Consider the following 23,852-nt stretch of genomic DNA (forward strand, 5'->3'; position numbering starts at 1 on the left):
CAATTGAAAAACCAGACAATACTACTTACTTAATTTGGGAGGGGATCGCTATGCGAACATGGGGGTTGTTAGTTTAGGATTACTTCTGACCCTGAGACTCAGCCAGACGCCCTGGCTCCTGGTCCCAACACCCTCCACTGAGCAAGAGCCCGGGGGGCCTCCCAGAACCCCGAGCACTACAGTTTGCCCCGTAACGAGGCTGAATGTGACCCCTGAGATCCTTGCTGCCCCGGTGAGAGCAGTGGAGCTGGCGGGGCAGTGGCCCAGAGAGGTGGCCCTCTGTATCTTACAGACAACAAACGCTCTTTCTCAAAAAAGCCCCCCTCTGCCCCACTCTTCAGTGTGGCGGGTGGACTGCCCAGCTCAGCTCGTAGAAAATGTATGACCTTGATCATTGATTAACCTCTGGTTCTCAGTTTCCTGCCTTGCTAATAAAGATGAACTGGAAAGCATTTATGTATTTTTTTCTTATTGTAAAGCAGTTAGCCCTGGCATTTGATGTGCCCAGTGCCAGCCCAGCCACTGTTATCCATTTGTGAGAGACCTGGGTGTCAGTCAGCTGGTCCCTGAGGGATGACAAAGAGGAAGTCACCATAGAAAATTCCTTGCAGTATAATGTTAAGTGAAAGAAATATTATTTCCAATATTACTGCAGGCAAGTAGAAGAAGACCGGCCGTTGTGCAGAACCCAGAGGGCCGTGGGCAAATACACTGATCTGATTAGGAGCGCCGAGGGGGGGGGGGGTCCCAGATAGAAAGATCTCTGCCATCGTGTGAGTTACACCGCGGGCTGGCGATCCGGGGTGGGAAAGTGCTGACCCCTAAGAGCTGGCCGAGTGGCCTGGCAGAGCGTGCTTTTCCTTGAGAAGGGACTACGAGGAGCCTCACAGAGATGGGCAGAGAGCGCTCTACACGCACGCACGAGCATCACCCAGTGATAAACCCAGGAGGCGAATGCCCCGGCTGGGCTGAACACACGTCTCTCCCGGTGACCCTGGACAGCCGGCTGGGACCTTACAGCAAAGCGAATTCAAGTAAGGTCCCAGAACCCAGACCTGAGCTCAGCTCGTTCCCGCTTCTTTCCGCGGCTCGGGCCACAGCGCTGCGATGGCAAAAGTGGAGCGCCTGAATCCTCCACGCCTACACCCTAGTGGCTAGCGCCTTGCCAGGTTCTCTTAGAATCTCCTGGCATCGTCTCCCGTCCCGCGGGCAGCTGGGCTGTACTTGGGGGGGGGTAGCACTTTTCCAAAGATATGACATGACAGGCGCTGCACTGTCGCCGGTGTCTCAACGGGACGGCTCCTGGTTCGCACCACACCTGGCTTGGCGACTCTTCCCGGGGGGGCACCCCCTGGTGCGTAAATCCTCATTCGGCCACGGAGCCTCACTCTGTCCCTGAACGCGAGAAACAATGTTCTGACTTCAACCTAGCGCTCTCCTCCGCCTGAATCCCCATGCCCTAGGCGGCCAGCCCTGCGCTTCCCGGAAAAAAAGACAGAAAACAGTATTCTTCGGAAACACAAATCCCGCCTCCCTCCCGCCTTCCTCTTTTTCAAAGAACCGGATGTGCCTCCTTGCGCTGGGGGCGGTAGATAGAACAGCTGGAGGCCAGGGCCCCCACCTGTGGACTGGCGGGACCTGGGCTCAGGGCGAGGTCTTCTTGCTAACCCCACTTTACAGACGGACACGTCAGAGGCATGCAGTGGGCAAGTCCCAAATTTTTAGCTTGATTTCACCGAGCCTCAGTTTTCTCTTCTGTAAAACCTGTTCATCCATAGCAGTCGTTTGTCAGGACTAGCGAATTTTGTTTGGTTGGCTGGGGGAAGGGGTCCCCTGACCACGTGAATCCGTGTGGCCTAGCCACTGCTGGACGTGAGTGTGGCCCACAGAACACCTCTTTGTGGCCCAGGATCTGCGCTCCGCCCAGCTGAGCAGCTGGTGAGGCTCGAGCCACAGACCCCAGGCACTTCCCTCTGGACTACTGCCCGGCTGGAGTGTTCCCAGAGGCTTGACAAGGGCTTTGGTTCTCGCCTTTTCCATCTGTCAAGTGGACTAAGGCGTTTTTTTCTAAGTGGAATGAGTTATGGTGCCCTCCAATCTCACAGGGCCTGCATCCATTTGCTCTCCATGTAACGCCCGGTGCCTGGAGCAGTGGCTGGCACACAGGAGGGTTCAAGGAGATGTGGTTGGGAGCCCTGGGCTGATGCCCTCCGGTTCTGAAGTGAGACCAGAACCAAACCTTAGTTCTACCAGTACTGGCTATTTGCTGGAGGCAAGTCATTAAAACTCCCCAGGCCTCAGTCCACTACACCCTTTCTGGGTTGTGGCAGATTACAAGAGACAATCCCAGAAAATGCCCAGCAAGGGACCCAGCACGGTTGTTTTATTATTGATTTGCTCCGTGAATATCTATGCCTGCAACTCAAGACCAGCGGGGGCAGTCTCTTGCCTCCTAGATTCCGTTTCCGAAGCGCCGCAGGCTAAAAGAAGCACACATGCGGGGGTCAACGCACTCTCTTTAATGGGAAGGGAGTTCTTATTACTTACAGCAACAGGTAAAAACATAAATACGGGTGGGTGGGCGCGGCAAGGCAGCAAGTGCCCGGGCGCCGGGCCCAGGCTCGGGAAAGGCGGCTGGATCAGGCCCTGCGCGCCCAGGCTCCCAGTCCTAACTGGCCGGTGTTGGGCCCATTGGGGATGCCTGGAGGCGCTCGGAGGGCACTCTGGGGCCGAAGGTTAAGGCAGCAGGCTGCGGCACCATTGACTGCAAGTTGCGTAAACTCGGCCACGTAGGAACAAAGGCACGTAGGGTGGGGAAAGCTCTGAGGCCGCTGCGGGAGTGATTGTGAAATCCAACGGCCGCAGGAACGTGTCGGGAGCCCTCCCACCCCACCCGAGGACCAACGCCCTTCGCTAGAAGTGGGATCGGTCGGGAGCGCCCCAGGCAGGTCCCTTCCCTACCAGGCTCGGATACCGTGCAGCGTAGATACTCCCGAGTTGCCCTGCGGAATCCCGGGGCTCTGCACTGTGTTCAAGTCCCCGACGCCGAAGTTCACGAAGTTGTTGTTGGCGGCGGCTGTAGCCGACTGCGCTGGGGGCGGCCCGGCCGGGTAAGCGGCCGCGCAGCTGTAGCCGGGGCTGCAGGCGGCGCCACCGTAACCCGGGTAGGCGGGGTAGGCGTTATAGCCGTAGGCGTTGAGGCCCACGCCGTAGGCAGATGCGTAGGGCGCCGAGTCCCCTAGGCAGGGTTTGCCGTCGCGCACCAGCACGGGCACCGCGATCCTGCGGGCGGGCGGCGGCGGCGGCGGGGGCAGCCCTACCAGCTCCAGAGTCTGGTCCTGCCGCTGCCGCTTGCACTTGTAGCGCCGGTTCTGGAACCATATCTTGACCTGTGTGGACGTGAGCTTCAACACGCTGGCCAGCTGGTCGCGCTCGGGGGCCGACAGGTAGCGCTGCTGCTTGAAGCGCCGCTCTAGCTCGTAGACCTGCGCCTGCGAGAACAGCACGCGCGGCTTCCTCCGCCGCCGCGCCCGGGGTCGCTCCGCACTGTCCGCCTCTGGCTTCTCCAGCTCCACTGCCTTCTGCAGTGCGCACAGCTCTGAAGGGGACAGAGGGGCAGAGAGACGCTCGGTCAGAAAGGCCCGACCCGCGGAGCGCCCGACCAGTAATAGGCCCTAGCTGGTGCCATTCCGTCCTGTCTGGAGAGCTCAGCTTGGCTTCGGCTCACTCTGCCTATGCACTTAGTGCCAAGGACAGCTTTGCTTCAGCTCGACAATCAGCATTTGTTGAATGCCTACTATGTGCCAGGCATGGCTGTAGGCACTGGAGAACAAAACAAGAACGGTTCCTGCCCTCCGGTAGTTCACATTATGGCGCGGGAGAAGGATAGTGACTTAAGATTTCAGGCTGCAAAGAAAATAAAACCGGATGCCGCCGCGCTAGGGTAAATTAGATTAGGACAACTTTGGTTAGATGAAGGCAGACAGAGGCCTCATCCCAGGGTCGGTCACATCTCAAAATTACAGAACCATAGAAATAGAAGGCCAAAAAGTGTTGGTTTGGTGATCTAAGGCTCCCGCGCGGGGTTGTGCAGCTCCCAGAACCGGCCAGTAGGCAGGCGGCCTCAGAACCTGTCCTGCCCGCCGCCCGAGTTGGATTCGAATTGGTAGCAAGACCTTCAGTCCCCCGTGCCAGCCAGCAGCTGTTCCCCGGCCTTCCCTCTGTTCTTAAACAAACGTTTTTGACTCAAAGGCAGATCCTCTCTAGACTCACAAAGGCCCTTAGCCTGGCACCTCCGGCCTCCCCAGGTTTGCACGGACCCCGGATCCCGTGTTAAGCCAAGGTGTCCCCCACGCACCCCCTTCCCCAGCAGGTCAAGCCTCTCCCGCCTCTGGGATGGAACGCGCCGGATTCGGCCACTTCTCAAGTCATTTCCTCCACTGCCCCGCACCTTTAGTTGCGTGGTATTTTCGAAAGGGATGAACTTCTCAGCCTTGGGGGCGTGGGGCAAATGTGCTGGAAAAATATAGCTAGTAAGTCAAATTCCTGAGCGTCCACAGTATCCCAATTTTAAAATCAAGGCCCTTGTTCCCAAAGATTCCAATCTCTTGGAACAAAGGAAGAAAAATTTCAGAAACTCGGGGCTACTACGGTTGGATTAGGGAAGGTCTTGGACCCTCCTTCAATTGTGTGCAAAACCATGTCTGGTGTGCAACATTTTAATTTGTTTATCGGTTTTCATCAGATCTTCAATAAGGCCACTATATTAAAAATATATTTAAAAAACAAAAACAAAACCCTGATCCAGAGAATAGCTCTCTCTGTTCTATCTGCCACAAATCGATTACTCAACTTCAGAACAGAGCAGGAGCAGGGCTGCTACCACCTGGGACTTTGGTAGGCCGAAAAAATATCTTGTCTTGTTTTTCTGATCATCTTAATCCAGCATTTTCTCTAAATCTCCTGATTGGAAGCAGGGCACGGGGGTCATGGCTACACTGTTGCCTCTCACACTCCGAGCTCTCCGCTCTCGGCCCTCCGCCCAGGCTTCTTGGCGGCGGGGTATGGGGACAAAAGCGACTCAGAAGGGAGAAAAGTCTGGTGTTTCCTCCTCACCTTTTTTATCTGCTCGAAGGTCCTTGGCAGGGTCGGGGTCGCCATAGGCACGCGGGTAGAAGGCGGGGGCGGCTGGGAAGGCAGGCGCGCACTTGGCCGGGGAGGGCGCGGGGCCCAGTTCGGCGCGCAGCTCCGGGAGGCCGGGCACCGCGGCCTCGGGCCCCGCGTAGGCCTCGGGCTTGAAAGCGGCCAGCATACAGGAGGCAGGCGCTAGGGTGGCCTCCAGGCGCGCCGAGAGCTCCCCGGCGGCCAGGCTGCGCTGCTGCTGCTCCAGGTTCAGGATGTCTTTGACCGAGAACGGCGTGGGTGTGAGCGCAGGGCTGGGGAACATGGTGGCAGCGCACGTCTCACAACGCCAGGTGGGCGGCAGAGAGCAGCGCTGCCCACGGCCCCTGGCAGCCTTCCTGCATGGTGCCCACCGCCCTCCCGCCCGCGCACCCGCCTTCCCACTCCAGTTGTGGCCAGGCGGCAGGTAGTGCTGAGCTCAGGGACAGGAGAGGCGGGACCAGGCCGGAGGAGGGGGACTCAGCTTGCTATTGGGCCAGGGGCTGTGTTGACAGGAGCGATGAGCAGTTTCGTGTCACCTAATATAGTCATTCGGCTAAAAAAAAAAAAAAAAATTCTGCTCAGTTTTTTAAAGGGGCCACCACACACTTGGACCGCTCTTTTTTTTTGCCCCTGCAGCCTGAGATTTCCCCACAGTATTTGCCTGCAGACTCTACTGGACTTATTCACGAGGAAGAATTCGTCTCTGAATCCAGTTAGATGGGGATTTGAAGAAATGTTTCAGCACCTAAAACAGAATGGAAAAGTGAAGGATTGTGTGGACAGCTGGGCCAAGGGAGGGGGGGTGAGGGGGGCATATCCAGGAGTCCTAAAGGCTTTATTGCTTAAGGTGTATGACTAGGAAGAGTCTGAATAAAATGACAAGGGGGCGTTGCTCTAGGATGATGGCAGGACACAGAGATTCTGGATGATTTGGGAGTTTTCTTTGGCTTGGCTTACAGGGCTCGTCATGCCCCAGCAGTCCCCTTTTCTCAGGGAGGCTCGAGGCAAGATGGGTGTTTGTGGTGTGGGAGTTTTACACACACAACTCCAGGGGGCGCCGGTCACTGCCAGTCTCCTTTCAGAGAGAGTCCCACGGGTAAACAGCCACCCAGAGGAGAGCTGTCTTTTAGGGTGCTCTAGCTCCAAGCGGGGCCTAGTTTCTCCCATCCAGGAGCTTACCATTTCCATCTCCTTCCTTCCCCTGCCCACCCTTTCGAGCAGTCAGCCCCCAAGCCCAGGCTTGGCTCTCAGGCGGGCTGGGCTTTTTTCTCTTAACACAGCCTGGGGAAGATTTCTCTGGGGTGTCTGGACCAGATTCGAGTAGGGCACCGGAGCAGCAGACTGGCCAGACATATATAGAGGAAGCGCAGGGCAGTAAATTCTCAGCCCAGTGTCAGTAAAGAGGGATTTTCTGTAGCACAGATCTACCAGTAATGCAGGAGTGCAAGTTACGGGGGCCAGATCCCAGCGCAGGTCTCTTCATTGTCTGGGTGCCTGGGCAGAGATCTAACACAAGCTTCTGGCCTTCCTCTCACTTCCCCGGAACTCTGCAGAGAGGCGCTGTATTGTGTGTGCAATTTCGGAGAGGTTCCCACAAGCAGAATGGCCCCAGGTTAAAGTCTCCACCTGACCCTATCTTTGGGGATGGTGAGACTTGTCAAGGGAAAAGTGCCATTTTCCCACGACCCAAGTTTCTGCGGACAAGGCTCCGGAAAGCCGCGAGGATTTGCTGAGAATGGAGACTCTGGCAGGCTCGGTTCCTTGCGGAGGGCTAGACGGGTACCGGGGTAAGAAGCGCTTAGATGAGAAGGAAGGCGGCGCAGGGCCAGAGGCAATCTAAGCCTCCTCCGGAGGCTGCAGAACGCGCGCCCCAGGCGCTGAGGAAATGCACAAAGTAGGGAGGCAAGGTGTCGTCTGTCTGTTGCCGAACGTGAACTTTAGGCTGCTCACGCGGGATGGTGAGCCGTTGGGCAGTGCCGCCCGCCAGGGCTCCAGCGGAATCCAGCACAGGCCTAACATGGAGACCTTCCTAGTCTACCTTGAAACTCACACTTTTAGGGCCCGTGGCCTCTGAGTTAGGGCGAAGGAGAGAGGAGCCCCGCGCGCGCTTCGGGGGTTTGGAACACTCCGACTCCGGCTTCCAGGCGCCAGCCGCCAGTACCAGGCCTGGGCTGCTGCGGCGGAGTCTCACTTGAGTTTCTGAGCCAAGGTCGACATGCGGTTCTGGGATCCTTAGCTGGGGCTGCGGAGAGATGCCTTTTAAAAAAAAAAAAAAATGTGGGGGCTATTCAGGCCCAGGAGCCCACTGCACCCAGCCACCTCCCAACCTCCCAACCGGCTTCACCATCCACGAGTCTGCACATCAGTGGCCTCTCTCTGGCTCTTCCTCGCCAGGGTTTGGCCAATGTTACAGTTACTGCTCTCAACTAACCTAGCTTGGGGGCCCGCCTTGCCTTTGAAGATTGATTTTTGGGGAGTGGGAGAGGATGCCTATCACTGAGGCGGTGACGTCTGGCAAACGAGCCACATCCGATTCAATTAAACGTCTCGCTGAAAAGAGCTCAGAGCGAGGGTCCTGGGAGCGCTGTTAAGTGAATGGGCTGGCCGGGAGGCTCGCGATGACAGTTTGAAAGATTAGTGTGAGCCGACGCCTGAAATATTACCGTTTAATGGGGAACATTGAGGCTGCATCCGGGATCCCTGTTTTTAGTGGGTTTCTTTCTTATTTGGTGGGTTTTTGTTTTTGTTTTGTTTTTTGCTTTAAAGAGATAGTTCTGGAGGAAGAAAAAAAAATAGCACTTCCTCTGCAAATCAAGGCAATGAAGATTTATCACTTATTTCGGGTATGGGGGTTTCCAGGGCTGACAGACCTGTAGGTCAGGTGTCATGAAAAGGGGAGGAAAGAAAACCCTCCCTATTTGGACAAAAGCAGCGACTTCTCCACCCCCCCCCCCCACCCCCTCTGTGAGTCCTGCAAAAATTTCTCTTGCCTTTAAAAACAGGACTTAGCGTTGCCAGAGGGAACCGATGCAAAAACGGATAAGTAGGGGCAAAATTGAAATTGGGGCGACCCACACTGGTCTCTGCATAGAAATGTCCAAGAGGAATCTTTAGCTTGTATTTGCAGTCCTCTCTGTTTCTGAGCGAGTAAAAAGTCTTTTGTTTTCTTTAAATAGAAGTTGAAATGGTTGGGGGTGGGGAGGGACGAAACCGGATTCTCCAGCCCCACCAGGGGACACACATCTTCCTTCCCAGGGGCGGCTGGCCCATCCTGGCCGCCTGTCTAAGCCGCACTTTGGCCAAACCAGCAGGACAAACAAACAACCTTCAGCCCGGAGAAAGGCCGGGAGAGAGACAAAAAGGAGGCAGAAAGGAGAGATCGAAAATGGATCCGTCTATTTTCTTGCCCTTTTAAAGAATTGGTGCTTTAAGATGAGCCGAATTCCACGATGACTCGAGCGCATTCTGCGCACATAAAATATTATTAATTGAAAAGCGATCAGCGCGGCCCGAGCGGGCCCCCGGTTCCTGCAATCAGCCGGGCCGGCCGCAAAAGGTATATATGATTAATTGAAAGATAAGCTGGAACTATAACCGGGAATGTCATTAATGCGCCAGGGAGACGTCCATTGGAGACAGGCGGCGTTATCCGCGGCCTTATCTTCAACAACGCCTCGCTCTCGGCCTGCGCCGGGGAAACAGATGGGGGTTTCTGTCTGGGACGCTCGCCCCGTGTTTATATTTTGGGAAGAATCGCAACTCGTGGAGTCCCGGGCGGGCCCCCTGATAAATGAACATTAGCACTTTTTCGGACTACTGTATCAACAAAGGGGCTGAGGCGCGGCAATAATTGGCGAGAAAGCAAACAGAGGGCCGAGAGCGCGCCTCTGCTCTTCGTCCGGCTGATGGATGAGCCGCGGCGGCTGCTGCCGCGGGCCCGGCTCCCGGCCCTCGCCCCGGCTCCCCACCCGGCCGCAGGGCCCCTCCGCCGCCCTGGCTTCCTTCCGGGCCGGCGGCTGGGGGCGGGGGCCACGCTGGGGGCTGTGGCCCTCGCCCTAGGTTCCTGTAGAGTGGGGAGGCACCGGATTTTTCCTGCCCGGGGACGAGCCTTGTTCAGGTGGCTCGGCCGGTACCAATTCCTCCTCGCGCGGCCGCTGTTTCTTGAGCGCCAACTGGGTGAGCCACACGCTGTCACCTCTGTCATCGCTGATCCGCTTACCTCCGTTGCTTGGCAGAGGAGGAAGAGGCTCAGAGACGTGAAGTTATTTGCCCAAGGTCATACAGATAGGAAGTGACAGTGTCAGCATTTGAACTTAGGAAGCTGTGACTGTTTTATTGAAGGTTGTTGCCTCCTAGAGCTGTACCAGCTGGAGGGGAATCATGACGCTCCCCTCCCCCCACAACTCAGCTAGAGAAGGACGGGGCTGCTGGCTTTGGGATGCAGTGTTCCCCAAACCCTACATGGACAAGGGGGACTTTCTGAATAAAGTTCACTTGAGATAATGAGAGAGAGAAATTTAAGATTCCTCCTCTTCCATTTCTCCTCCATTCTTCCTCCTCTATCCCCTCCTCCTCCCCCTCCATCCCCTTCCTCTCTATTTCCTCCCCCTCCATCCCCTTCTCTTCCATCCTCTTCTCCTCCTCTTTCCCCTTATTTTGGTAACAGCTTTATTAAGACATAAGAGATGCAATTCGCATACCATATCATTCATCCACTTAAAGAATACAAGTCAGTGATTTTTAGTACATTCATAGATTTGTATGACCATCACACAATGTTAGGACATTTTCATCACTCCCCAAAGAGACCCAAACCCTCTTCCCATCTCTCACCCCCCCAGCTCTAGACAACCATAAACCAGTCTATTTTCTATTTTTATAGATTTGCCTATTCTGGGCATTACATACAAATGTAATCATATAATATGTGGCCTTCTGCAACTGGCTTCTCTCACTTAGTATGTTTTCAAGTTTCATCCATGTAGCATGTATCAGTATGTTGTTCCTTTTGATGGTTGAATAATATTCTGTTGTATGGATAGATCCCACTTTGTTTCTACATTCATCAGTTGATGGACATCTGGGTGGACATTTAGATTGTTTGTACCTTTTGGCTATTATGGATGATGCTCCAGCCTACTTTACCCTAAAATTTGAAACTTTAGAAGCCTGAGGAAGACTGGACCCTGAAGGCTGGCTTTATGGGCATGTGACCTGTCCATTTGCACAGGGCCTGAGCTTAGAAGCACTCCATGCTCTGCTGTTGCTGTCTTAAAATTCTTGATATGTTTTTAACAGCAGGCTCCATATTTTCATTTTATAATGGATGCCACAAATTACATAGCTGGCTTGCTTTCTGGGCAGTCTGAGCAGAGCTCTGGAAATACCATCTTCATATTCCCAAGGCCTCCACTCTATCTGGCTCCTGGCTTTCTTTGCTCCACAGTCTCGCCCCTGCTAGCCAGCTGAGACGGGCAGGAAGTTCCCTGAACTGTTTTACTGCCTGTCTATCCAAAGCTGCTTGGCGGTTAGGAGGAGCCTAGGGCCCCCAGAAGGGAAGAGCAGAGGGCAGATGCAGCGGGTGGATATTGTATGTGTGTATGTATATGTATAAGTGTGTGTATGGGGGGGGCAGTGAGGGGAAAGGCTAAAAGAATTGCCTGGAACTTCCCCCCCAGCCTCAAGTGACTCCATAGCCTACTCACTATTTGATGCTGGCCCTGATTCCCTGAATCCCTTCACCCACAGTGACTGGGTGCTCACCATGCACCACATGCTGGGCTGCAGAGCCCAAGACCCACACACCCCAAAGGAGGCAGAGTTAGAGTAGACTATGAACCAATACTGGGCTCTAGTCCCACCTCTCTCACTGATTGGCTGACCTTGAGCACATCCTTTTTTTTCCCTCTGGTCACCAGTTTCTTGTTTGTCTCTCAGATGGTATGAGGTCCCTTCCCAGCTGTGCTTTCTGGGAAACATCCCAGCTCATTATTTGGACTCACCTGGGCAGTGGGGAGAGATGGAGAGGCATGTCGGTGGTTATTTAACCTACAAGGTGAAACTGGTAAGATGCAAAGTAAGGTCCCTGCCAATTGTGATATTCTATTATTTTGGGAGTATGGTCCATACAGCGATACACATTCAAGATAAAGTAAAAGTGAAGTTAGAGAAAGGAAAACGGATTATTCTTACACCAAATATGTTTAGTTCCAGATCGATTAAAAATTTAAACCTAAGAAATGAAACATAAAAGTGCTGTAGGTCTGGAGTGTTTGTGTATTTGGGTGGGTAGATGAGAACTAGAGGCCTAGGAACCATAGAAGATGAATTACAATATATAAACCTGATGGCATAAAAAACCTCATGCCCAGCCAGAAGTACTGTGAATAGATCCAAAGAGAAAATAACATACAGTTTAAAGGATAAAAATAATGACAAGAAAAAACCGATGACCACAATATGGAAAGAGTTCTTGTAAATCAATAAGAAAATGACCTGAGGAAACAATAGAAAATTGGCCAAGAGTAGCAGAACTTTGCTGGTAAAAAAGAAGAAAGAAAAAAGAAGGTAAATAATACAAAGAGGCAAATGTTTTCACTTATCAGATTGGCAAATACCCAAACTTTTATAATTACCCTGACTAGTTACTCTTTAACATGGTTGATTGGAAGTGTAAATTGGTAAATCTCTTTGATATTATTCAAATTAAAAATGCATAAGCCCTTTGAACAAGTATTTACACTTCTAGGACTATTCTGTAGGTGTCTGCATATCAGAACACTGTTTTCATTCGAATTTTTTAATTTTTAAAAAATCAAAACATTAAAAATCACATCTAGGGGACTGCTTTTAAAACAAGCTCACCAGTGGAACAGAATACTTAGCAGCAAGGAGAAAGATTTTGTTTTATTCCTATGTTCTCTTACAAATACATTTCGAGATACATGAAATATCAAACCAAGTTGCATAATTTGTATTTTAAATGTGAGCACGTGGTTCTGTGGATTTATCTTGGAAGATAAACAAAATGGTAATGAAAGATTCTGGAGGAAAGGACAGGGAAAGGGGTTGGAAATGAAACATGACACTTTCCATACTATATTTTTAAAGGACAATTTCCTTCTTTTTTGTTGTTTCCATAAGCATGTATTGCCTTAAAAAGATTTTTTTTAAATCACAATTCCCCAAATGCAGTGAATTAAGTTAAGCCTTTATTGCAGGGGTAAAAACACCCGGGGCTGTGGAAATATCTAGGCCAGACTCCCCTTAGGGTAGGTGTTAAAAATGCGCATTTCTGGACCACACCCCTCATCTTGGAGTTCACTAATCAAAGGTGTGTACACTGGGAAGTTCAGCTCCCCCACACTATCAGTGCTGGTTTGCTGGGTGGAGGTGGGGTGGGTCTGGTGCCTGTGAGTGGGGCAGCAGGCAAGGCTGCCCACGGGCTTGGTAACCCCACCCAGGCCCTGCCCGGGGCCAGCCGCTGAGTCTGACAGTTTCAGTCTTCCTGGCCCCAGCCTCTGGTCCATAGTCCATCTGTCTCCTGAGGGACAGCCTCCAAAAAAACTCTGTGAAAGTGCTCTGAAACCGAACCAGATCATCAGTCCGTCTTAAACAAGGACAAGTGACTCTTCTCTTGCCATCCAGGACAATCAACGGAGATATTTCATACCTGGTTCACCCAAACAGACGGGACCCCTTGCAAACCACTAGCCCTGTAGGGAGGAGGGCCAGACAGTGCCCCGGAGCTCTGAGTCCAGGGAAGCAGCACGGCCTCGGGCCTCTCAGGCCACCAGGGATCCGCCCACCAGCTTAGACAACCGGGCAGTTTGGCTTTTACCTGCGGGAGATCGCGAGCACCCTGGGTCTGGCTTGCTCCCGCAGCGCTGCGGGCCACCTCGTCTTGGCTCCAAGCGGGATAGGGCTCTGCCTGCTGGAGCCAGGACCAGCAGGTGGAAACCCTCCTTCCTGCGCCTGTGGTGCGCCGGCCCTGTGCGCGGTGGAGGAGATGATAGCCACCTACACCGCGAACCGGCGCCAGCGCCATCCAAGTTCTTGGTTCCCATTTTTTGCTGGTGTGTTAACCATATGAGCAAAACCCACATAAAACAAATCTGACCATTAGAGATGTATCTCCCCTTCTAAAATATTTCTAGGCTTAGCCTGCATATTATTATTATTATTATTATTATTATTATTATTTTTACAGTGAGGTATCCAATCTTCTATTCCTGATTTTATCGGTTTTCTTAATAATTCTTTTATATTCACATCACCGAATATCTTCCTATATTTGGAATAAGCAATGCACCCTTAAAACGAAACAATGACAAAAAGAAAAGCAAAAAAACCCCCCCCACAAACGAGTAAAAAATGAGATAGAATATAAAGTGTACCGTGTTTCTCTCCCAGCCACCCAGCTCCTTTCTCTAAAAGCGAACTTGTTCCTGGTTTACGTGTTTTTAGAATCAGCTTTATCGAGGCATAATATACCCAGAACAAAATGAACACAGTGTAAGTGTGCAGTTGGATGTCTTGACACCTGACAAGCCCCTGTAAGGACCACAACATTCAAAATACAGAAAAATAGATATGCCTCACCCCAGCAGGTTTCCTGCCCTCCTTTGCAATTAATGGTCATCCCACCCAGGTGGTCATCAACTTTCAAAAACTATATCCTTCTAGAAACATTTTCTGGAAATTTAAATATCATGATATATGTATATATATATTATATATTATATTATTATATTATATTATATTATATTATATTATATTATATTATATTATATTATATATATATTATATATATATATTTTTTCTCCCTGAGAGCCGCGAAGTTGGTGGGCTGTTTTGCATGTTTGCCGTTGCCAGTTTTGCTTTTAGTATCTTTGTGTATGTAAGTCACTTTCTCATGCTTTGGGGTGTGTGTGTTTCTAAAACCAAATTTATTCTGCATCAGTAGATGTGACCCGCTTTTAAAGACTCCTGTTACGGTTTGCCAAATCGCAGGGAGTTGCTTTCAAACTTCCGCTGTCGTTTCTCGTTAATTTCGAGTTTCGCTTCTCTGTTCCCGGTGCCCCCTCCCTTTCTGCCGCTGCAAACCGGAGTAGGTGAAAACTGCGAGGAGAGGCGGAGAGAATCGGACGCTGGAGTCAACCCCTCCGGATCCCATCGGCGAAGGTCACAGCTGGAAAAATCAGGTGACAGTTGAGTCAGAGGGACAAAGACCCAGAATACAGGGGAAGAGGAAACTGGATTTTCTAGGGCGGGTCCACACCTGCCGGGTGGGTGTACAACGCCTGGAGCCGCGCGCGCGCATGTTGGAAGCACTTTGGGGGTCGTTGTGCGGGTTTGGGAGGAGCCGAGCGTGGGCGAACCGCTGCCTGCTTTTGCTCCAAACGAGAGGGGGCGGCTAGCACGGCCTACAGCTGTCCTGCTCCCGCTCTCCCGCCCCCAGATCCGTGTGCCCTCCGGGGCTCAGGCTGACACCCTGGGTTGCTGCGGCCTGGTCAGTGTCGAATTCAAGCTGGGAATGGCTGGACAGCGGGCGATTGAAGATTCCTAGGCCCACTAAATTTGCATCTTCCTTCTTCATCTTCTCTTCCGACACACCCTGGGGAGGGGGCGAGGGGAACAACCCCTCCCCCCAACACATCTTCTGCAGCGCGGGGGCGGGGCACACTGCGAATGCCTAGTTAATAGCTGCACAGGAAGCACCATTCGATTCCATGCAATTGGGTTCAATGGTTATTTACAGAGCATCTCACCAGGGCATGGCTCAGAAGACCCGGAGGCTAACGAGTGGCAGTGCGGGATTCTGGAGCAAATCCAGAATAGCAGCGGGGTGTCCCGGAGTGCTTTGTGCGCTCCAGACAGATTGGCGAGATGCGGGGAGTCAGACACGAAGCGAGCACGCTATCTCGGGTTGTGTTGACACAGCCCCACACAGTGTACACATGACAGTTGGGGACATTCAAGCCCTTAAAAGGAGCACAAGGGAGCGCTCACACTGTAGACAACGTATGTGTGGAATAACATTCACAACCATCAGGCAGCGCTTTGAATGCGCTTACTGGTGCGCTTTAAAGATGCTCTAATGACATCGATGTACATACGCCCTTTAAGTGCACAGTGTCTTTCTTTGTGTGTGTGTTTAAGCGCGCATCGCCAAAAATGTTCCCAACGGTACAGAAGGTTATGGTGTGAAATGCCCCCGTCGCCCTCTCTGCTCCTGCTGCCCCCCAGAGCCAATCCGGGCACACGCATCTGTGCACTGTGCGGTGTATCTCTGCTGTCCCGAGCCTTAGCCAGCGTTGCCGGTGCAGACCTCCGCTGTGTGGAGGCCTGTGGCCTTGTATCTCTAGGTAGGGAACATCTTTTGTCTCTCGGCAAGAAGCTTTCCTCCGGGAAAGATAAAGTAATCGATAGTGTCTTTTAAATAGCTCCGCGTTTCCTGTCGGGCGAGGAGTATCAGCCTGCGCACCAAATCTGCTTTGGTATGTCACCTTATCTCCCGTCCCCGCTGTTGTCCCCAAACGTCTCCTGTCAAGGGAGACGCCACCCGCATTAGGACCCAGACTGGGGCCCTTCCGCTCGGGGTCACGCTCAGAGCCCTCCCCTGGGCTAGGCCCCGCCACCACCCCTTCGGGTGTCTGGGAGGGTGGGGAGCAGAGGCCCCCGGAGGGTGGGGAGAAGAGTCAGGCGCCAGCAAGAAGGTGCGGGGGGCCTGGAACTCCAAACCAGGCTTGGGAACAAACTAACGTGCTGAAATGGACCCACCTAGTGAACACGGGGGTGGGTAGGCTGTGTACTTCTACAAAAATAGCAAATCAGGGCAAAATGCTAGCTGAGAGCAGTGCTTTAGCGGCCATGTGGGCAAGCTTGCTTGCGCATGGAGACAAATCAGGTTTATATTTTGGAGAGGGCCTCAGGGGCTTGGGAAGCGCCTACCAGGTGCCAGGTTACCCTTCACAGTGAAGTAAAGTGAGGTTTTGCCCACTGCCCGGCGACTGGTGTTGGGAAGGGAAGCGAGCTCCAGAGCCTTAAAGGTCAGCGGGACCCTTGTAATCTGGCCACTGTCCTAGCGTCTGGCGGCATCACCTCCCAGGGCAGAGCGCAGCGGAGAGACTCCGGACCCCAGACTGGTTTTCCAACCTTTGCAAAGGTCCTGTGGCCAACTAGGCGTTCCTTTCCCGGGGTGCACCCTCCACGGAGACATGCAGGCCAGGCCTTGCACAGAAGTGTTTTAAGGTGTGTGGACCAGCTGGTAGGCCCTGGGCCTCCTCCCGTGTCTAAGCACTGTTACCCGCATCTCTTAGTTTTTCTGTTTCTATATTCAAAGCTGGTTTTATAGGGTCTTTTTTTCCCTTTGAGAAAAAATATTCCAAATAACAATACCAAATTTTTTTCAATTTCCTCCTTCCTCTCTCCCCATAAACATGTGCAGAACCAACCATCTAGGTAACTGGGACTCAGTGTGGCTTTATTCCCAGCCTCACAATGACCATCTGGGTGGGTGGGGGGGTTCCTTTCTGCTGGGAAGCTGGAGGGCGAAATTACTTCTTGGCTTCAATACAGACCTGCTCCCTTCCAACTTGCCTGGGATCATGGGGATTACTCCAGCCGCTGAGAGAGGACCACCCACCAAAGCACTGCCAGGGGACATGCAGGCCCTGGGAAAAGTTGGGTTCTCATTTATCAGGGCCCATTTATCCAAACAGAAATTACTGCACGGCGGGGGAGCAGGGGAAGGCATCACCTTGCTCCCTCGGTGGAGGGGAGACAGCATTTCTGAATCTTCTTCTTTAAGACCCCAGGGGAGGCCCTCCTTCTCTCTCTGGGCCTTTCCCTGTGGTCTCAGCCTCAACGGAAAAAATGCTGAATTTGATTATTGGCAGGAACCAAAGTTTGGGGGTTGCAGGGTGGGGGGACTCCGGCTGTGTTTTCTTGCAGAAGAGGTCAGAGGTAGTGTGTGCCAGGTTGAAACTACCAGGATGTGGACTGGAACCCTCTGTGCAGTCTTTGAACCGATGGCAGAATGCCCTTTACTTCCTGGTCACCTTTCCTGGTGGCCGCAGCTCAGGAAGAACCACTCTCCCTTTGGGACGTGAGTAAAACCTGAGTATAATTTGGAACTACTCTTCTGGAAAGCAGTTCGGGAATTCTCATTTTAAGAATCTTTGTAAATAATAATAATAAAAATATCTGCAAATATTTAAGGTGAAAACAGCATATTACAATTATATTAATTATTTATATTTTCAAATGGTTGCAATCATTTGTATTTTTCTTTTCTTTTTAAAAACTATTTTATTTTTTTTAATTGAAGAGGGAAAGAGAGAGAGAGAGTGAGAGAAACATTGATTTGTTGTTTCACTTACTTATGCATTCATTGTTCGATGCTTGTATGTACCCTGACTCCGGATTGAACCCACGACCTTGGTGTATCAGGATGATGCTCTAACCGTCGGAGCTACACAGCCAGGGCTGTATTTCTCTTTCTTAAATGTATCAACTGTTTGCATCTTCAGACTATTTCTCTATTGAGATCTTAGGGGTTTTTTTTCCTTATTGATTTCTAAGAACCATCTTTATTAACCAGGGACCCTTAGTTCTTTTATTTTATGCCCCCAATTTTTTTTTTTACCGTTTTCCCATTTGTCTTCTTAAAAACCTCCATTTTTTATTTGAAGGCACCTGATGATAATGTGTAAAGGAGATAATTGAGCTCTGGTGGGGTTTTGCTACTGAATTAGGACTGGCCTTGGGCTGATGGCAGAGCGAAGGCTGGTGCCCACTGTAGCAGCTGTCCCGAGCCAGTGAGGATGCCACAGGACAAAGGCCATTGGTACTCTGGTCTCATAGAGCATGAAGAGCCTATAGGTAGCTGACATTAGAGATTGGCCACACTTTGGGGGGCGGGGGCTGTCTTCTTGAAATTTCCATTTTAGGCTCCAGTTGAAGATGAGATAGAGGTGAGAGGCTTATTGACTGCTCCCAAGGCTGAAGGAAATTTGGAGCACATAAACCAACAAGAAGAGGTAAGGAAAGGAGGTTGTGGAGTTGGGGCTGAGGGGATTTGGGAAGTGTTCAGAACAAAGGAGTGTATCAGAAAAGACGGGGGGTGCATATTGTGGCCAGCGATTTGGAGCTCAGGTCCTGGAGTAAGATAGCTTGAATTGTTTAACCTCCGTAAACCTCAATGTTCTCATCTGTAAAATGGGGATAGTACTTATACTTCCTCAAAAGATTATGTGGGAATTAAACAAGATAGCGCTGTAAACATAGCTGCAGACTGTTTGACAATCCTTTCAGTAAGAAGGGGGTCTGTGTCCTTGCTTCTTGAAACTAGGCAGGTTTGGCCCTGTTTCAACCAATACAACCAATAGACTACTGTCGCAGGGGCTAGGTCAGGAAAAAAAACCCCTAAACATGTAGCATCTTTCTTATTTGCTGAAACACTTGCTTTAGAGCCATGAGCTGTCATGTAAGGAGTCTAAGTACCCTGAGGTCACATGTAGGCACACTGGTTGATAGTTCCCAGTTGAACCAGTCCTCTAGTCACTCCAGAGTAGGCACCAGACCTGGGAGTAAGGAAGCTTCCAGATGATTCCAGCATCCAGCTGCTCCAGTTTTCATAGCTGAGGCCCTGAACTTCATGGAGCAGAGACAAGCCATCCCTGTTGTGTCTTGTCCAAATTTCTTTCTTTCTTCCTTTCTTTTTTACAGAGACAGAGAGAGAGTCAGAGAGAGGGATAGATAGAAACAGACAGACAGGAATGGAGAGAGATGAGAAGCATCAATCATCAGTTTTTTTCTTGTGAAACCTTGTTCATTGATTGCTTTCTCATATGTGCCTTGGGGTGGGGGGCTACAGCAGACCGAGTAACCCCTTGTTCGAGCCAGCTACCTTAGATCCAAGCTGGTGAACTTTTGCTCAAACCAGATGAGCCCACACTCAAGCTGGTGACCTCGGGGTCTCGAACCTGGGTCCTCTACATCCCAGTCCAATGCTCCATCCACTGCGCCACCGCCTGGTCAGGTATGTCCTGTCCAAATTTCTGACCCATACAATCAGTGAACATAATCAAAACTTAATTGTTTTCATACTATTACATTTGGGGTCTTTTGACTATTGTTAGGCAGCAGTGATAACCAGAACATTGTTTAAGCAAAAATGGTTTTGCATACTGTTTGCTTGGTAGTATGTGCTTAATAAACAGTGGCTCTGAGTGGCTCTGTTGGTGACAGAGTTGTCCCAGGGTGGAGAACAAAAGGCCCTTAAGGGAAGAAAAGCAGACAAGCCTGTTATAGAAAAGCTGGTCCAAGATGATCTTAGGCCATCCACCTGGACTGTGTCTTTATTTTGGCTCTGATGTAAGTTCCCCTCCCTCCTACCTCCGAAGCCCAAACTGCAACTAGCCAGAAAGGGAGGTGGTCAGAGGGCCTCAGCATTTTCTCTTTTCCCATCCCTCTTCTCTTAAAAAAATTTTAGAGGGTTGTGGGTAGGAGAGAGGCTTGGGGAATGTGGCAGTGTGGGGGCAGAGGGGGGTGTGAGAAAACATTTTGTTGCTTGAACCCTAAAACCAGAATAACACAGAATGGGAATAGTGACCACACGGGATACTAGCACCCCTTGCGCTGCTCTCCAGTACAAGCAGCTCCACAGGCATCGCTGGTCTTCAGGTATTTGAGGGCAGAGAACACATGCGTAGCACACTTAGCAGGTTGTGAGTGTTCAACAAATGCTTGCCTGATAAATAGGCAACACGTGGAGCAGGGACTTCGCAGCAAGCTCATGCGCGCAAGCAGCGCCTCCTGCACAGGACAGGGATCTCTTTGCGGGGGTGCTTCATTCTTTCAGGGCTCCCTGGTCACGTTCACCTGCTTGTCCCTCCCCAAGCCCTCAGGGGAGGCAACTAAGGGACTTGGCATCAGGGAGCTCAGACCTGCAGAAGGCAAAGCCGTGGGAGGTAGCAAACACGGTAGAATTTCAAGCGGCGGCAGAACAGCCTTTTCCCGTTGCTCTGGAGACGGCGTTGCGGTGGCCGCATCCTCAGGGGTCCCTGGACAACTGGGCCTGGGGAATCTTCTCGGGTTTCCGTGGTGGGCGCCGCCCTGCTCTCCTTAGATCCAGGAGGCTTCTCCTCCCTCTGAAGAGGCAGGCAGAGCGGCACCAGGGAATTTTCCACAACGGCCGGAACATCTGGGCAGATCGTTACCGCGGGCCTGCCGGCCGCGGGGCTCTGCGGCTCTGTCTGCGCGCTCCCCTCTTGCGCGCCTCACCTTGACCTGCAGCCTCGGGGCCGCTGCCCAGACGGGGGTCCCCTGCTCCATCTTCATCCTGTTTACCTGCCTTCGCTGCTGGTTGTGTTTCCTAGAGAACGGGGAAAGAGAGGGAGGGAGAGTGAAGGAGAAAAGACAGATTGAGAGAGAGGACAGAAATAGATGGAAAGAGAGGCAAGATGGAGAGATGGAGAGAGGAGAGCTAGAGAGAGAGAGAGAGAGAAAGAGAGAGATGTAGACAGATAAAGATCGAAGACAGAAGAGACTGAAGAGAGAGATTAAGAAAAGAGAGATTTGGCCCTGGCCGGTTAGCTCAGTGGTAGAGCGTCGGCCTGGCGTGCAGGAGTCCTGGGTTCGATTCCCGGCCAGGGCACATAGGAGAAGCGCCCATCTGCTTCTCCACCCCTCCCCCTCTCCTTCCTCTCTGTCTCTCTCTTCCCCTCTCGCAGCCGAGGCTCCATTGGAGCAAAGATGGCCCGGGCACTGGGGATGGCTCCTCAGCCTCTGCCCCAGGCGCTAGAGTGGCTTTGGTCGCGACAGAGCAACGCCCCGGAGGGGCAGAGCATCGCCCCCTGGTGGGCGTGCCGGGTGGATCCCAGTCGGGCGCATGCGGGAGTCTGTCTGACTGTCTCTCCCCGTTTCCAGCTTCAGAAAAATACCAAAAAAAAAAAAAAAAAATTAAAAGAAAAGAGAGATTTACATAGATACCGAGATAGAAAGACAGAGACAGAGAGATGGGAGGAGGAGGGAGGGAGGGAGAGAGAACCTTCTAGGGAAGGAGAGGTCCGCCTGCGGGGAAGCGCCCAGCGGGTGGGGAGGCTGCCGAGGCCGAGGCCGTGGGGCCGAGAACGGCTCCGTCTGCCTCCCTCCGGCGCGTCAGTCCACGCGGAGACTGACAGCGGCCAGGTGTCAGGGAAGGAAAGAAGATGGGCACCAGATTATTAAAGGACAGTTAGCTTTGATGAAAACGTTCATCTGCTTGTTTAACTGTTGTGAGAGGGCTTTCTTTTCATCAGCTCCGGGTGGCTGAGTGGGGGCGGAGTGACCGTAAATCATCCTGTGTCGGGGGACTCCTGTGTGCGGAGCAGGAGCCCAGCAGAGGGAGCCGGGCGTCAGCGCTGCCAAGGAGCCGGGGACGCCGGAGACGCCGGAGACGCCAGGACCCGGGGACGGCGCCTTGCAGGGACTCTGGGAGCCGCCGGCCCCTTCCCTCAGTGGCGAGGGTGGGGAAACGGACTGGGATCCGGACACTCAGTCCCTAGCTCTCCACCTAGCTCCAAGGGAGCTCGGTGAGGTGATCAGTGGTTTCTCCCTCCGGATGGACTAACGTGTCCTCCTATGTCCTGCCCATTTTTTTTTTTTTTTTTTAAACGGGATGATCACTCTTGTTCTAAGGGCTCCATGCGTAGGAAAGACCTCACACACACGGAGGCAATCATTGTTCCCTCTTGAGAACATGCCTTTGAGAAAAATGGCCTTCCTTTTAAAAAACAGTGAATTGCACCTTTGGTTTATTTGAGAAGGAGGAAGAAAAAGCATGTAAACAACAACAACAAAACAAAAACCAAACAGAGACGAGGGCTCACCTGGAGGAAACCTCCTGGCCCCTCCGGATGTGCAATGTCATCTCCTGGGCATCCTCCCGTTTAGAAGCGGGTCCAGGCCAGTCTTTGCCAAGGCTTGACCTGCTTTTTAGTTGTGGGGTCTCTAAGTGTCACAGTATGTACTGGGACAGAAGAGGCCTGTGGGCTGCTGCGGGGGTGGGGAAGGGTGGAGGAGGGCGGAGGGTTTGGATTGCCTGCCTTACCTGAATTCTCATCAGCATGATTCTAGGTGGCCAGGCATGGGCAGTAGAAAGTCCGGCAGAAGAGAATTACATCTGTCTGCGTCTCAGTTGGGTTTCAGAATCACCTGGAGTTCTTGTTTTTACTACAGATTCTCAGGCCCCACCTCAGAAAGTCTGCCTTTGAAAACAAAAACGCTAATTTGGAAAGATGTATTCACCCCCTCTATTCACTGCAGCATTGATTACATGAGCCAAGTGTGGAAGCCATCTAAATGTTTGCTGATAGATGAATGAAGGAAGATGGGGTACCTATACACAGTGGAATATTACTCGGCCATAAAAAGAATGAAATCTCGCCATTTGCGACAACAGGGCTGGACCTCTCCTGGGTATTGTGCTAAGTGAGAGGGGTCAGACAAACAAGGACATCTTCTGAGGCTGGCAGTGGGGGGTCGGAGGAAAGTCTCCAAAGAGAGAGGCTCCATGGATGGGAGGCCTGTTTGCTGGAGGCCCTGCCTCCCGGGAGCTCTTAGTACAGTAGATGGTAGACAAGTCAGTGGACAGAAGGCTTGCAGAGGCTGATTTCATTCTTGACCACTCATTGTGAACACGAGGACAATCCGAGCTGCCGTGACCTTGAGGTGAAACACCCCAGATCTTATTACCGGTTCCTTCAGGAAACCTCCACCCTCTTCCCGCCCTCCTTTCTGTGACTAATTTCTGAAATCTCTGTAACTGAGAGGCATTGGATGGGGTTTCCCGCTCTGGGAGGGCTGTGGGTACCAGCCTGGGGTGGGGGTTGGGGCAGGGGCAGGGTGATGGTGGGTGAGGGGTAAGGCTCCAGTCTAGTCACATGCTATCCCTCAAGAGCAGAAGCGGAGGCCTCCGGACTGGGTGGCAGCAGCTGGTGGGGTGTTGGGATAATCTTGCTGATGACTGGGTAGATATGAACCTCTTGTGTCCGTGGATTCCAGAAAGCAACACGCTCCTTGATGAAAAGGCCATGGCCATTGTCTTGTGGGATCTGCCTGGCCTGGCTTTGACAGTTCTCAGCTGCTCCATAAATCTCCCATCAGTTTCATCTGGCCAAAAAGATGTCATCACTGTTTTCTCATAGCGATGAAGAGTAAAAGGTCAACAATGAAACCGCTCTGCCACCCCTGTTCAAATCAAAGAAGAGGGACTTCAGTTTTTCAGTGGAAGGTGAAATTAGTGTTATGTGAGGCTGTTTATGCTATAGTGATAGTTTCTATTCTTACATTAGAGATTATTACATGAAGGGTAATTATGGTTTAGTTGTTATTGAATCCTCTGGGCACCCAGATACTTAATCCCTAGAACCTTGGAATCTGAAAGTTAGAAGGAACATTTGCAGTCACTCAGGTCAGTTGTTTTAAAGCAACGAGACCCGGATGCAAGTGAACTTGGTATGCAGAACATCAACTGATAAAATAGGACTGAGAATATAGGAGTACATTCCTGTCCTCATGGTGGCTCCTGTTTGGAAACCGCTGTGTTTAAATTCTCTATTGGGTCCCCAAATTCCCATTGTAACACCCTAACAATTGTGTCTTTTTTATTCAGTGAAAGGAGGGGAGGCAAAGACAGACTCCTG

General features: G+C 51.8%; 1 protein-coding gene across 1 annotated transcript; it reads right to left on the reverse strand.

Annotated features, from left to right (window-relative positions):
- Window positions 1-2,504: 2,504 nt before the first annotated feature.
- Window positions 2,505-5,558, reverse strand: NKX2-5 (NK2 homeobox 5). The gene is made up of 2 exons (XM_066277611.1): window positions 5,116-5,558; window positions 2,505-3,598 (listed from the first exon to the last, which is right to left on the reverse strand). The coding sequence occupies exons 1-2, from the start codon at window positions 5,444-5,446 to the stop codon at window positions 2,958-2,960; spliced, it is 972 nt and encodes a 323-aa protein (XP_066133708.1). The 5' UTR covers window positions 5,447-5,558; the 3' UTR covers window positions 2,505-2,957.
- Window positions 5,559-23,852: the final 18,294 nt, after the last annotated feature.

The sequence above is a fragment of the Saccopteryx bilineata genome, chromosome 4 (assembly GCF_036850765.1).
Source record: "Saccopteryx bilineata isolate mSacBil1 chromosome 4, mSacBil1_pri_phased_curated, whole genome shotgun sequence".
Lineage (NCBI taxonomy): Eukaryota > Metazoa > Chordata > Mammalia > Chiroptera > Emballonuridae > Saccopteryx > Saccopteryx bilineata.